This window comes from Pongo abelii, chromosome 2, assembly GCF_028885655.2.
Source record: "Pongo abelii isolate AG06213 chromosome 2, NHGRI_mPonAbe1-v2.0_pri, whole genome shotgun sequence".
Classification (NCBI taxonomy): Eukaryota; Metazoa; Chordata; class Mammalia; order Primates; family Hominidae; genus Pongo; species Pongo abelii.
Window position 1 is genome coordinate 193,670,459 of NC_085928.1, and position 13,751 is coordinate 193,684,209.

Consider the following 13,751-nt stretch of genomic DNA (forward strand, 5'->3'; position numbering starts at 1 on the left):
ATAATTAAGATTTTTCCATGTATTTTACATATAGGTATACGTTGTTGGTGGCTATGATGGGCAAAACAGACTTAGCAGCGTAGAATGTTATGATTCCTTTTCAAATCGATGGACTGAAGTTGCTCCCCTTAAGGAAGCAGTGAGTTCTCCTGCAGTGACTAGCTGTGTAGGCAAACTGTTTGTGATTGGTGGAGGACCTGATGATAATACTTGTTCTGATAAGGTAAGCCATGCACTTTTAAAGAAATTACCAATGATAAGTACAAGAAGGGAAATACAGAAGGCTTATCAAGTAGGTAGCCAGGTCACTTAGTGTGAGGGGTCTTCTAAAAATTTTCTGGTACTATATGCTTTTGGAGAAAAACATTGAATTCTGGGTTGCTAAAGTGAGACTCTAGTATATCTAACAATTTGCTCTAACAAATGTGATCCAATCTTTTTGAAATGAGACTATCTGTGTAGAAATTTTCTACTAAATAAATTGTTCTGAACCTTTGCTATCATCTACAAAATCTAAAAACTATTTATACAAAACACAGTTGAGAAGTGAATTAGCAAAGGGTAAGACATAGTAACTAAATATGCTGCTTCCAACTGGGTCATTTTCTACATACTTTTGAAGTATTTTTCAGAAAAAAGAAAAGGAAAGGAAACCTCCATAGTGTAAGTAGAGGATGGCTCAAAGTTGCTCCGGTTCAGTAAACTTCTGGGATGAAAGAATATGTGCTATCCTGACATGTTAGGAAATGTTTATTCTGGAAAAAAGCATCTAATGCCTAGCTGGTTTAGCAATGTTAACTGAATTTTGTCAATCTATTAATTCTTTTTCTAAATTCAGTTTAAAATAATGTGATCAAATGTTACTTATTTAGAATTTGTTATTTCAGAATTTGTGATAATTCAGAGCATACTGACTGAATTGAGGTTTACTTGTTTTCTTTTGAAGAAAGGACTCCCTAAAAGCATTAAGAAGTTATATTCAGATGTGAGACATAGTTATCCTACATAATACAATTGTAAAAAAATTTAGACTGTTAATTTTAGTGGACAAACCTGGTGGCCATTCATTCTAGAAACAATCTCTGTGTGTTTGGTACTCTATTCTGCTTGATAGTAATAAATCTACATTTTATTTGAGAATGTTCATAATTCAGACATTTTACTATCAGGCTAACCTCTCTTAATTCTCTGAATTAATAGGATTTTATTTTAAATAATGTTTGTACGTATTGGTAGATTCTTCATTAAGTACATTTCCATTTTTGTTTAGAAATTTTAATTATATATTTTTATATGTTATTAGGTTCAATCTTACGATCCAGAAACCAATTCTTGGCTACTTCGTGCAGCTATCCCAATTGCCAAGAGGTGTATAACAGCTGTATCCCTAAACAACCTGATCTATGTTGCCGGTGGACTGACCAAGGCAATATACTGTTATGATCCAGTTGAAGATTACTGGATGCACGTACAGAATACATTCAGCCGTCAGGTAATAACATAAAGCAGTACAAAAGAAAAATAAATCTAAGAGGGACCAAGTACATAATCATTATTAATACACTGGAATTTCAATTTTAAAATATTTCAGGCCGGGCGTGGTGGCTCACGCCTGTAATCCCAGCACTTTGGGAGGCCGAAGTGGATGGATCACTTGAGGTCAGGAGTTCAAGACCAGCCTGGCTAATATGGTGAAACCCCATCTCTACTAAAAAATTATGGCCGGGCACGGTGGTTCATGCCTGTAATCCCAGCACTTTGGGAGGCTGAGGCGGGCGGATCACCTGAGGTCGGGAGTTCGAGACCAGCCTGACCAACATGGAGAAATCCCGTCTCTACTAAAAATACAAAATTAGCTGGGTGTGGTGGCACATGCCTGTAATCCCAGCTACTAGGGAGGCTGAGGCAGGAGAATCGCTTGAACCCAGGAGGCGGAGGTTGCGGTGAGCCGAGATCGAGCCATTGCACTCCAGCCTGGACAACAAGAGCGAAACTCCGTCTCAAAAATAATAAATAAATAAAAATAAAATAAAATAAAACAAAATAGAAAATTAGCTGGGTGTGGTGGCACACGCCTGTAATCCCAGCTGCTCAGGAGGCTGAGGCGGGAGAATCACTTGAACCTGGGAGGCAGAGGTTGCAGTGAGCCAAGATCATGCCACTGCACTCCAGCCTGGGCAACATAGCAAGACTCCGTCTCAAAAAAGTAAATAAATAAGTAAAATAAAATATTTCATGTTTGCTTGAATTATTTTATATATTTTTTAAAACTCCACATAAAGCATATGGCAACCTGTTTTGAACTCCTTCCAAGGGATCATTTTATTGAAATAACTTCCTTTTTACCATCCCATGCAGAAGTATCTGTTACACTTGGGCTGTTCTTTTTTTTTTTTTCTCTTGACTTTTTTCACAATCCTACTCCAGTATTTATGCCCTCTCTTTCATATTTCAGAAGAGAAGAAATGTTCCCAAACTTGTTGTTTCTTTGGTTAGAGGCTAGGAAATCTGTTATTTCTGTTATAAAGGAAATGGCTGTGCTCAGCTTTCTTTCATCCATATATTCTACCCGGAGCCCTACTCCCTACCCACACCGCCACCTCCCAAAAGGCCTTTTCCCCACCTTTTGATTCATGGCTCTTTTTCCTTCCACCCCCAAAATGTTTGATGGTTCTGATGCTGAAAATCTGGCTCTACACATACCACTCTAGAGATGTACTCTCAAAGGTCACTGCTAATAATCTCTTCACTCTTGTTCATACTCTCTTGTTTTTCTACCCAGTCCTTAAATATGTTCCTTGAGCCTGTCCTCTGTCCTCTTCCCAGTTTATACTCTTTCCTGAATCATCTCATTTACTGCTCAGCACTGATGTCTTCTAAGTCTGTATCGCCATCAAAGCCTCTCTCCTGTGTTCCAAACTCAAATTTCTAACTGCCTATTTGATATTTTACATGGGTATTTCAAGATTTTAAATTTCAAATAGAACTCACCTTCTTCCCCAAACCTATTTTTTCTATATTTCCAAATAACCTAGAAACTTAATTTATTAGATTATCTTTTTCTTCTCTTAAATTGAATTAATCTAGCCTATCAGTTCTCCTATTTTTTCCATTCCTATTGTTTCTATTTTTGTTCAAGTTCTTACCAAGTTTTACCTAAACAAAAATACTCTAATTAGTCTTCCTTTCTCTAATATCTTGTCTTGCTAGCTCATTTAGCCATCAATTCTTTTTCTTTCTTTCTTTCTTTCTTTTTCTTTCTTCCCTTCTTTCCTTCCCTTCCCTCCCTCCCTCCCTCCCTTCCTTTCTTTCTTTTTTTGAGATGGAGTTTCACTCTTGTTGCCCAGGCTGAAGTGCAATGGCGCGATCTCCGCACTGCAAACTCCGCCTCCCAGGTTCAAGTGATTCTCCTGCCTCAGCCTCCCGAGTAGCTGGAATTACAGGCGCCCACCACCAAGCCCGGCTAATTTTTTGCACTTTTAGTAGAAACGGGGTTTCACTATGTTGACCAGGCTGGTCTCAAACTCCTGACCTTGAGATCCACCTGCCTCAGCCTCCCAAAGTGCTGGGATTACAGGCATGAGCCACCATGCCCACCCTATTATTTTTCAATAAATCTACTTATTGTCTCTTCTTTGATTGGAAACCTATTAAATAAAATCCAAAACTTTTACCACTTCATTCTAGACCTTCTGTTGCCTGACCTTAATTTGACCTTTCAGCCTCACATTCTATAACTTTACCTCAGGTACCTTAAGTATCTGTCATTTGTAGTCTCTAAACAGATCATAAATGTTCTTGCCCTGGTTCATGCTGTCTTCTTATCCTGTAATGACTTTTTTACCTTCTCTACTTGTAATTCTACTCATCTTTCAAGGACCACTTCAGTACAACAGAGTTTAACTGGGGCAGAATGGATGTATTTTGCTTTCTGATCTGTTAAAGCACTCATACCTCTTATGGCAATTGTATACTCCCTTATGGGTATAAATGTTTATTTCCTATACTAGAATTTAGTCTTCTTGAGGACACTGTTTCTTCTAACTCATCTTGTATGTATCTTGCATTTATTTCTGCATAGTAAATATATATATATTGAATAAGTAAACAAATGAGGAAGTACCAGAGGGACTTAATTTTAAGATAATCTTATTTGCAAGATACATTAGAGATACAGCATAGATTATAAGGATAGTGAATAGGGTTTGAATATAAAACCACTTTTCTAAAGTTGTTGACATTGAGGTATAGTCTCCAATTAGTAATATATATGGAGCAACATTGCCCCAGTTAATGAAAGGGACATAATAGGCACTTCAGCTTCATGGTATAGAATGAGTATTACGTTTTCTCCCTCTCATATCACATCTAAGTAAAAATAAATCACATTTCTCCAGCTCAGGGACCTCCCCTGGAAAACCATTCTCCAGCCCTACAGAGGCGACAGTGTACCCTACTTGCATGAGAACCCTCATATGGTCAAGTATTGAGACTTATTTCTAATTTTTAAAAAATCTAAGCTGCTTTTTATTGGTTTATTTCAGTGAAGATTATAAAGAATAATGCATTTTTATTAAGAATTACTGCTCAAGCTGGGCGCAGTGGCTCATGCATATAATCCCAGCACCTTGGGAAGCTGAGGCAGGAGGATCACCTGAGGCCAAGAGTTAGGGACCAGCCTGGGTGACACAGTGAGACCCTGTCTCAAAAAAATTAAAAAAAAAAAAGGAAGAAAAAAGAAAAAGAATTACCATTTATTCAGAACTTTGCTATATTGTATAAAACGATAACAGTTTAGGAAGTTAATTGCCAGTATGTAGCATATTGCAGGGCATACATGAATATTTTTTAACTAGGTTATTGAGATAAAACTGAGAAAAAAATAATAATAGGACACACATGGCATATTTTCTCTAATTAAACAACATTCATTGACTTTAGAAATTTAAAGAAAATAAACATTTGGATCAGAAGTATATTAAGTCTAACAAAGACAAATCATTGAAGTTCAAATCTAGTACTGGGATTTAGGTGATTATTTTCTCTCCTCTGTTTATTCTTACCACCAATGCTACTAAATACATCTATGCACACATTGATCTCAGCTCACTGCAACCTCCGCCTCCCGGGTTCAAGTGATTCTCCTGTCTCAGTCTCCCAAGTAGCTGGGATTACAGGCGCATGCCACCACACCCAGCTAAATTTTGTATTTTTAGTGGAGACAGGGTTTTGCCATGTTGGTCAGGCTGGTCTTGAACTCTTGACCTCAGGTGATCCGCCTGCCTCGGCCTCCCAAAGTGCTGAGATTACAGCCGTGAGCCACTGCACCTGGCCTTATGCACATGTTATTGATAGGTAATTTTTGAGCCATGTGTGATTGTTTACCCTTTTAATGCTAACCGACGAAAAAGGATAAATCAAACTAATTTCATTGTATACAGTTAAATGAACCCAATATTGTTGCTTTTTAAAATGCTTAGAATATTAAATGCAAAAAAGAGCTGAAAAAAAATGAGTTCTTTATTTTTTATAGTCCTAATGGACCCAGCCTATTTCTCTGTTTGTCCTTCACCATTTCCACGCCTCTTTTGACTTTGCATAATTCCTAAAAACACAACTTATTATTCGAAACATATTTTGTTTTTTAACCTGTGTCAAGAACATCCTTTAAAAAAAATTGTGGGATTTTTTAAAAAGTCAATGATGAAGACTTTTTTTCTCTCTCTTCAGTAGACCAGGTATTTAAAATACCATCAAAGATTAGAATAATTAAATGAAATCTGATTCTTTTTGTCTATTGTTGACATTTTAACATTTAAGCATACAAAAATAACTAGAGGGTTTTCTGTTTTTTTGTGCGTGTTTTTTTTTTTTTGCAATGTTAGGATCATATTTCATTTCAGTCTTTAAAAATAACATTAAAACTTTATATATTGATAAATTATTGTTCCTACTAGCTGCCCTTACTCCTGAATGAAGAGTAAGTTTTTCATACAGTATAAACAAACACACAGAGTAAATGGTATTTTACTAGCATGAAATAAGCTATTATATCGGATAGATGTAATTTCCTCATGTGAATACTTGGTTTCAAGGTTGTTTGCTTTATTTAACTCTGAGCATTATTATCTGAAATGGTGTTAATTACCAGACCATGTAATTATATATTGTTTTAGAATCATCCTCAAAATAACTAGAGGTTCAATAGTGGGAACTAGCTTGTACCTGAAAACTAAGGTTTTTGTTTGTTTTTATTATATTCAGAACTTTAAGAATTTATAGAAAGAGCTTATTGTGCTTTAAATGAAAAATATTAGAGTTTGTTCCATAATTGGTGCAATTCATGGGGGTGTGGTATTCTGAATTAAAGTGTCTTTCACTATATGATAAAAGGCTAAGTCATTCTGGGTGTCTATAAATTCTAATACAGGCATTTTTAAGTACTCACAAATTCTTTCAGACCTAAAGATAGTATCCTTCTATTATATAAAGCCACCAAAATTTAATTTCTTCTATAAGAGCAAAATTTATGTAAAGCAAATTTGGTCAAGTAAAAATGCTTATTGAACTCATTGGTGGAACCTATTTCATTGTTGGTTATGTGGAACCAAGATAATAAGATGCAATAACTCTCTGAATTAAAGTGCAACTTTAATTGGAAATGGAAGAATATCTGGCCTGCAGTATAACCAGATGCATGTAATAGTGAGTCAGTTGTTAATGTAGGGTTTTTTGTTTGTTTATTTATTTTTTTGAGACGGAGTTTTGCTCTTATCACCCAGACTGGAGTGCAGTGGCACAACCTTAGCTCCCTGCAACCTCCGCCTCCCAGGTTCAAGCAATTCTCCTGCCTCAGCCTCCCGAGTAGCAGGGATTACAGGCACCCCCGCAACCATGTCCAGCTAATTTTTTGTATTTTTAGTAGAGATGGTGTTTCACTGCGTTGACCAGACTGGTCTCGAACTCTTGACCTTGAGTGTTCCACCTGCCTCGGCCTCCCAAAGTGCTGGGATTACAGGCGTGAGCCACCATGCCCAGCCAGGTTTCGTTTTTGAAGAATCACTCTCATCCTTGCAAGAATATTTGTTTCATATAGTAACTGTATTATTGACAGAGAATAATAAAATTTAGCTTAGAATCCCATTGTGTGGGAAGTTAACTGTAAGATGTTATTTGAGACATTTCTATGGCCCAGCCAAGTCTCCTAATAACAGTGTTTTGTTAACTTAGTTATAAATTTTTTCCACATTCATTCATTCAATTTGTGGGTAATCCCATATAATGAATATTGTTCCTACTCCTTGGTCATGTAACCGCCACTTTCTATAATAACCTTCCTGTAATAGGAGAAGCAAGCCAGGCTCTTTAAAGATGCTTTTGCTTAACTACCATTAAGTTAAAACCCTTTTATCAGTCCACATCCTACCTCCCACATCTTGGCCCCAATTACTAACATATAATCTTTTTTTTTTAACTTTTATTTTAAGTTCGGGGGCACAAGTGCAGGTTTGTTACATAGGTACACTGTGTCATGGGGGTTTGTTGTACAGATTGTTTCATCATTCAGTTATTAAGCCCTAGTACCCATTAGTTATTTTCCTGATCCTCTTCCTCCCCCAACCCTCCACCCTCCGAAAGGCCCTAGTGTGTGTTGTTCCCCTCTATGTGCCCCTGTGTTCTCATCATTTGGCTCCCACTTATAAGTGAGAACATGCAGTATTTGGTTTTCTGTTCCTATGTAAGTTTGCTAAGGGTAATGGCCTCCAGCTCCATCCACGTCCCTACAAAGGACATGATCTCCTTATTTCTTATGGCTGCTACTGACATATCATCTATCTTGAAATTCATTTCATTCATGCAAAGTTATCCAGCACTCACACAGAGAACAGAGTTGGGCCAAAGGACCTTAGCTTTTATCATGTCTCCCTTTTTTTGACTGTGCTAAAGCATTATTTTGCTTTTCTGTTTGTTACCAAATCCTTTATCTTCAATGGTTAATTTTTTGTTTATGTATCTGGTTAAACAGGAAAACTGTGGTATGTCTGTGTGTAATGGTAAAATATATATCCTGGGCGGAAGACGGGAAAATGGAGAAGCCACAGACACTATTCTCTGTTATGATCCTGCAACAAGTATCATCACAGGGGTAGCTGCAATGCCCAGGCCAGTGTCCTATCATGGCTGTGTGACTATTCATAGATACAATGAGAAATGCTTTAAACTCTGAAGACAGGATACCTCACCGAAGAAGCCACACTGATCCAAGATGGGAGGTTTTAAAAACTCTAGAGTGGGAACTTCACATATCTCCTTTGTGCCATATGCAAAAAATAGTAAAAATAAAAATTTGGTGCCTTTCTTCTCAAAATATCAATCTTTCAAACTGTAATAAAGCCTTTCCTATAATTGAAAAAAAACTTTTTTGTTAAAGGTAATGGTGGTTGTTACTTGGCCTTTGAAGAGTGTACCTTTGTAAGTATTTGTAAGAAGTCTATGTGAATTAGGAAATGTCTGTCTGCATACCTTTTAGGAATGTGTGAATGGTGTCTTCACTTATTATGTATGTTTATCTGTATGTATATTCCTTATTTTGTCATATATGTAGAGAAAATTGCATGACTTGAGGCATCATTTAGGTTGAAGAAATTAATGCTTAGAATGCATTCTAGGAGAAAAAATCAGTTTTAAAAACCTTTGTTGTTAACAAAGTATATCCAGATTGATTAATTTTATTGAAGGGTTTTTTTCTGTAATTGATAAAAATGTAATGACAACAATTCAGGTATCATAAAATACTGAACTATTGTGACTTTATTCTTAGAATTGCTGTCTTACATTAAACATGTTTTTAGGGGGAGGTTAGGTAGGAGATAGAAAAATAAGTGCACCTACAAGGGGGATTAAAATTATAAGTTAATTCCTAAGAGAAAAATGGAATGGCCATTGAAGGAAAAATGACCCACTATGGCTCTCAAAGTTTTTATGCATCATCTCTTCAATCCTCTAAGAAAGCTTCTTTTCTTGATAAAGCAGTTGAAACCCATTTTGCAATATTGTTTTGTGAAAAACAGGAACAGACAGCCAGGCACAGTGACTCACACCTGTACTCCCAACTACTCAGCAGGCTGGGGCAAGAGGATTGCTTGAGCCCAGGAGTTTGAGGCTGCAGTGAGCTATGAACGCACACTGCACTCTAGCCTGGGCAACTGGGTGAGACACTGTCTCAAGAGAAAAGAAAAAGAAAAATAGGGATAAGTTTTCTTCCCTAGCCCAGTAGGGTTTGACCTCATTAGTATGGTGCTTTGGGTGAGGACCTCTTCCTTGATTATCCTACTTTCTAGTGAACAGCTAAAATTCCTGAGCGTCTCTACTGTTAAGGTACCTTTAATAGGATAAAGCAGGGACCACCTATCTCAGTGGGTCCATTTTTCTTTTAAAATTAGTTATCTGAAAAAACTTAGCAGTAGTTCCCATCTTTAAGGTAAGTCTTTCATTTGGTCCCCATTGTGTAAAATACTAATCAACATTTTCAAGCTTCTATACAACAGACTGCTTTTGTCTAGATTTCTCAACTCCACTTTATAAAGCTTATCAGTTTTCAGAGAGGAATGTGAATTTTTTTTCTAATGCAAATAGATGGATATGGCAGGAACTACAGCATAAGTTATTATTGTGATTCTGGGTGGACGGATATAATTTACAACATTTAGGGATGTTCTAGGTAGCCTGCTGTAGTTTGACTTCCAGTCACTGTTGTCTTTCACATTATAATTTGTATATTTCTTGTGATAGAAGGGATGATGCAAATATGTAATTAGAGTGTCACCAGATTTCTGTTAAAACCAAGGTTGAAATAAAAAGCCTAACATTGGTAAGCTACATTGTTTTCTCATTTTAGAATGATACAGAGATTTCAAATAGACATTTTTTAAACTTTAATGCTTAGCTAGAATCTACATTCTGAGGAAAACTCTAAAAAACTTAAAAATTTTTAGGGAATTTTTATTTTTCAAATCATAATTTTAAAATGATAGATACCATTTTGTGATAACAGCAATTCAGAAAACAATTTTCTATCATCTTAGTTGAAAGAATGTAGGTACAGTTTGGATACTTGTACTTTAATTTTAGAGTAAACATCTGCATTATACTCTTATAGATAATAGAATTATTTAGTTAAGAAATTCTTTACAGTAAATGAGATAATGTGTGAAAAAGTATTTTGTAAATGCTGAGGATTCTACAAATGATAGTTGTTATTTTCATGTGTATTTGTAAGATCATGTCCATTTCATGAATATAGGACTTCACATAAAAAAAGACTTTCTCAAGATAACTTTATATTCTAGTATTTTTGTCTATTGTAAAAAGTATTAACTATTTACTTTTATTTTGTTATACATTTATTTTAATATCCATGTGTTTATTATAGTAAATTTGAAATGAAATCCTGAAAAACAGAGTTTTTTTAAACACAGACCTCACACCAATATTAATTTTTTCTCTACATAATTTAAAACTACATAAATTAAGTACTTAAAATTTATATTGAAGGCCACCAGGAACTTAGGTTGAATCTTAGAAAATTTAAATAACTATTTTTAAAGTTACCCAACTTATATTTTAATTTTTTAATATTTATCTTCCTTTACTAATTCTTGATAAATAATAGCATTAGACTTGATAAAATAAAAAAGAATTTTAGAGTAGAATTAATATATCAAAAGGGATATATCAACCAAATTGGTGTCAGATTGTATGCATTCTCTCATCACATAAAGATTTTTCTTTTGATAGGTGATGCTCATATGAACCTTTGGTTTAGAATCTATATATGTACATGTGTATGTATATAGATAGTATGGTTGTATACACACATATATACCAAACACCATGAATTTTAGCAGTCTGTGATGATCAGCAAAAAAGCACATAAAGTAAAAATTAGTTGACCATGCTAAATTCAATTCTGGAAGATTTTTTTATTTGGGCATTTCTAAAACTTTTTACATTTGAAAGTACATGATGAGTATTAGTAATGATAACTTATGTATAATGAGAATCTTTATGACAATTTAGTTTTACAAGGTCAGAAGAGATGAGTTTGCTAAACCCAGCTGTGATACCTCAGTTGGAAAGGGAATTCAAAGGTATGCTTTGTAGAAGAGAAAAGTACAGGTTTTTTTTCATGAACTTTAATCCTTTTCTGTTTTTCCTCTATGTGAGTCAGCTACAAAAGTGGTCTAATTTTTATAACAGTAGAACTTCCTCCTTTTCTACTCTAATCTTCCCACTGACTTTACTGCACAGGTGTGAAATACTAGTGTATTGGATCTTCAGTAACCTTTTTATTTCCTAGATGATTGAAATATAGGTATTTACTCCATTTAAACCAGGTGATAAGATGATGTAAATACTCAGGGAGGGTATTAACTTGTTACTTTTGCTTGTATGGGGTGTAAAGTGCCATGACTGAATAATCTTCAATTCATGATTCTAGAATAAGTTTAATTTGGAAAAAGGGGCTTCACACATGGTGGTGGTTGAACATTGATTCTTTTATATTTAAAAAGATGAAAATGTTTTGTGGACTGATACATTTTATCTTAGTGAATATGAATTGTTTATGTATCTCTACTGTCAAATAGCCTTTTTGAAACTCAGGAAAGACAAAGGTTCAATTACACCACTTTTGTCAATAAGCAAACCAGGTATTTTTTTTTTCCTGTTGTCTAGATATGGCAATAGATTTTTTAAATTGCTGTGAGAACCCATATATGAAAAGAGAGGAGTTGAATTGTGTGTGCCTTTTATGTCTTGAGATTTATATGTGGAAAAGACGACATCTACTTCAAACTGTATTTTCTTTTTTGTTTTTTTGTTTTTTGTGGGAGGACGGGGTCTTGCTCTGTCACCCAGGCTGGAGTGCAGTGGCGTGATCTCAGCTGACTGCAACCTCCACCTCCCAGGTTCAAGGGATTCTGCCTCAGCCTCCCAAGTAGCTGAGACCACAGGTGCGTGCCACCACACCCGGCTAATTTTTTTGTATTTTTAGTAGAGACGGGGTTTAGTAGAGACAGATCACTCCTGACCACGTGATCCACCCACCTCGGCCTCCCAAAGTGCTGGGATTACAGGCGTGAGCCACCACACCCGGCCTGTATTTTCAGAGAGGAGAGCTTGGTGTTTATGTGGTGCCAAGTGGTAAGATAATGTCTCTTCGAGGCTTCCTATGGACTGCCTTTATTTTAGTAAACTCAAGACACCAGTTAACCTCAACAGAGTTTTGGCCTTATTAGAATTTGTTGTGCATCTTATTGAAAGCCAGGTTTACATCACTTCACCCCATTATTTTTTTTAGTTAAATAAATTCACCATGCCAAGTAACCAGAATGGAGCAAATTGGTTGATCTTTAAGGCAGTAGGTTTGACTAGCTAGCTATCATTATTGTCACATCTAATGCTAGGCACCAGGAGCCATTTGAGCCAGGGGTGTGAATGAATAATTCCAGAGACACTTCAGACATTTTTTAATGTTTTATATGAACATTTTACATTTGTGTGATTGCCTTAGATATTAAATTTTCCTAGTGCTGAAAGTTATCATCATAAATAAATTTTTTAAAAACAGCAACAATCATAACTTATTTTATATATTGTTCCAAAGAAAATAATTTGTTTTAATGGTTTCAAAATAACTGCACCTGAATTTGTTTATGTGCCTTAAGTTCTCTAGTGCTATTTCAACTTTTTTTTCAATCTAAATGAAGCTTACCTTAGATAAGGTTCATATTTGTTTCCTATAGAGTAAATAAACTCCCCCTTCTTAAATTGTGTAATAAGCACCAACGTGTGGTTGCTTGGCAGAATGAGAATGTTAAGGGAGATTGTTGGATGTTTGGAGTTTCATTATATTTTTTGTTTTTATTTTTTGATACCTAGGTGCTTTTTAAAATATTCAGACAAATATTTATCTTACATTGATTAAACCCATGTAAATTCATTTGCAGTATCTACATCGAATGTCAGAAAAGTATACTTATTTTTGTTCCATACTTAACGTACAATTTCTTCCCTCTTCAGGCTTTTTCATTTAACTTTCTTGAAAAAGCACTTACTCTCCCCTTCCCTATTACCCCTCCCCCAAGGTTTCTTTATTTAAATTTTTGTTGAGAGTTGTTGGAGCTCTAAGACAATACAATTTTGGAGTTGAACAAAAGTATAATCTGCTTTACAACTAGTATAGACCTAAGGTCATTTGCTTTCAATTAGAGGCTCCAGAGTCTTCATAGTAGAAAGAATGCTTTGTATTTAATTGTTCTTAGTTAAGTTGTAGCACGTGAATACTTACTTACATGTTTTGTTTAAATATACTTCTTGCATAGTTTAATTTTTTAAAAGTTGTATCTAATAAAATGTCTTTTAACCATTGTTACTTGACTATATGGTTGTATTAAATTTTGTTTACCAAAAATTTGTTGTTCTGTTTTATTTTAAATATATTTAAGGGGTTGTGCAAAAAAGAGATGGGGAAAATACTGGATACATTAATATATGTGTGTATTTACTGGTATGTCCATAAAATAACTGGAAGGATAAATAAACTGAAAATATTAGTGTGTAAGAGGAAAGGAAATGGTGGCTGAAGGACAAGTAAAAATGAAACTTTACTGCATACATATATATATGTAATAATAAATACATATAAAATCAATTTTTTAGTCTGAAACACACGAAAGTATTCCCTATTC

The 13,751-nt window shown here is 35.1% G+C and overlaps 1 protein-coding gene across 7 annotated transcripts in view; it reads left to right on the forward strand.

Moving 5' to 3' along the window:
* The window catches only part of KLHL24 (kelch like family member 24), a 50,841-nt gene extending 37,367 nt beyond the window's left edge, over window positions 1–13,474 (forward strand). For 6 of the 7 annotated variants that reach the window (XM_009239588.4, XM_009239587.4, XM_009239589.4 and 3 more), the window contains 3 exons: window positions 35–223; window positions 1,304–1,492; window positions 8,027–13,474. In XM_009239588.4, coding sequence (XP_009237863.3) covers window positions 35–223; window positions 1,304–1,492; window positions 8,027–8,227 — 579 coding nt within the window. In that variant the 3' untranslated portion in view covers window positions 8,228–13,474. Of the gene's footprint in view, window positions 1–34; window positions 224–1,303; window positions 1,505–8,026 lie in introns of those variants that run through there. The other variant, XM_054553058.2, reaches the window with a different exon arrangement.
* The last annotated feature ends 277 nt before the right edge of the window (window positions 13,475–13,751 follow it).